Raw genomic sequence first — 622 nt, forward strand, 5'->3', positions numbered from 1 at the left:
ACAATGCTTAAATAAAATATCAGAAGGCCCCAAAAGGGCTTTTGTGGTCTTAATAAGGGGTAAGGGGTTTCAGAGAGGAGCAGTTCTTTCTATAGTAGAAGACACTTGCCCAAGGTGCCATGCAGTGGGACTGAAACCCCGGAACCATGTGGTTGGTAAGCAAGCTACTTACCACACAGCCACTCCTACACCTGGGGCCCAACCTGCTGGGGACAAACAGACAGATAAGATTTAAGGAGAGCGAGTACTTACCTAAAACGACTGCAGAGTTTGTGTTTTTCACCAAGGACATCGAATTATCGTAGATCTCTTGTGTTTGGAAAGGCTATTAAGGGAGTAAAAACGGGGTTCATATTTTAAGAGGAGCAGCGAATATAATAAATGAATGGGGTTTAATTGTTCCAAAGGGCCTTACATGGAAATATGAAAAACCCCTAATAAAAAGTTCACCAGTCCTCAGTCAAACCGTCCAACAAAGCACCCACTACACTCTCGGAGTGGTTGGCGTTAGGAAGGGCCTCCAGCTGTAGAAACTCTGCCAGATCAGATTGGAGCCTGGTGTAGCCATCCAGTTTCACCAGTCCTCAGTCAAATCGTCCAACAAAGCACCCACTACACTCTC

General features: G+C 45.5%; 1 protein-coding gene across 1 annotated transcript in view; it reads right to left on the reverse strand.

The window, feature by feature from the left end:
• The window catches only part of LOC106880417 (serine/threonine-protein kinase MRCK alpha), a 24,685-nt gene that overhangs the window by 18,252 nt on the left and 5,811 nt on the right, over positions 1–622 (reverse strand). The window contains exon 5 of the mRNA XM_014930332.2: positions 253–325. Within this exon, the coding sequence (XP_014785818.1) occupies positions 253–325 (73 nt within the window). The remainder of the gene's footprint in view (positions 1–252; positions 326–622) is intronic.

This window comes from Octopus bimaculoides, chromosome 16, assembly GCF_001194135.2.
Source record: "Octopus bimaculoides isolate UCB-OBI-ISO-001 chromosome 16, ASM119413v2, whole genome shotgun sequence".
In the NCBI taxonomy this organism is placed as follows: domain Eukaryota; kingdom Metazoa; phylum Mollusca; class Cephalopoda; order Octopoda; family Octopodidae; genus Octopus; species Octopus bimaculoides.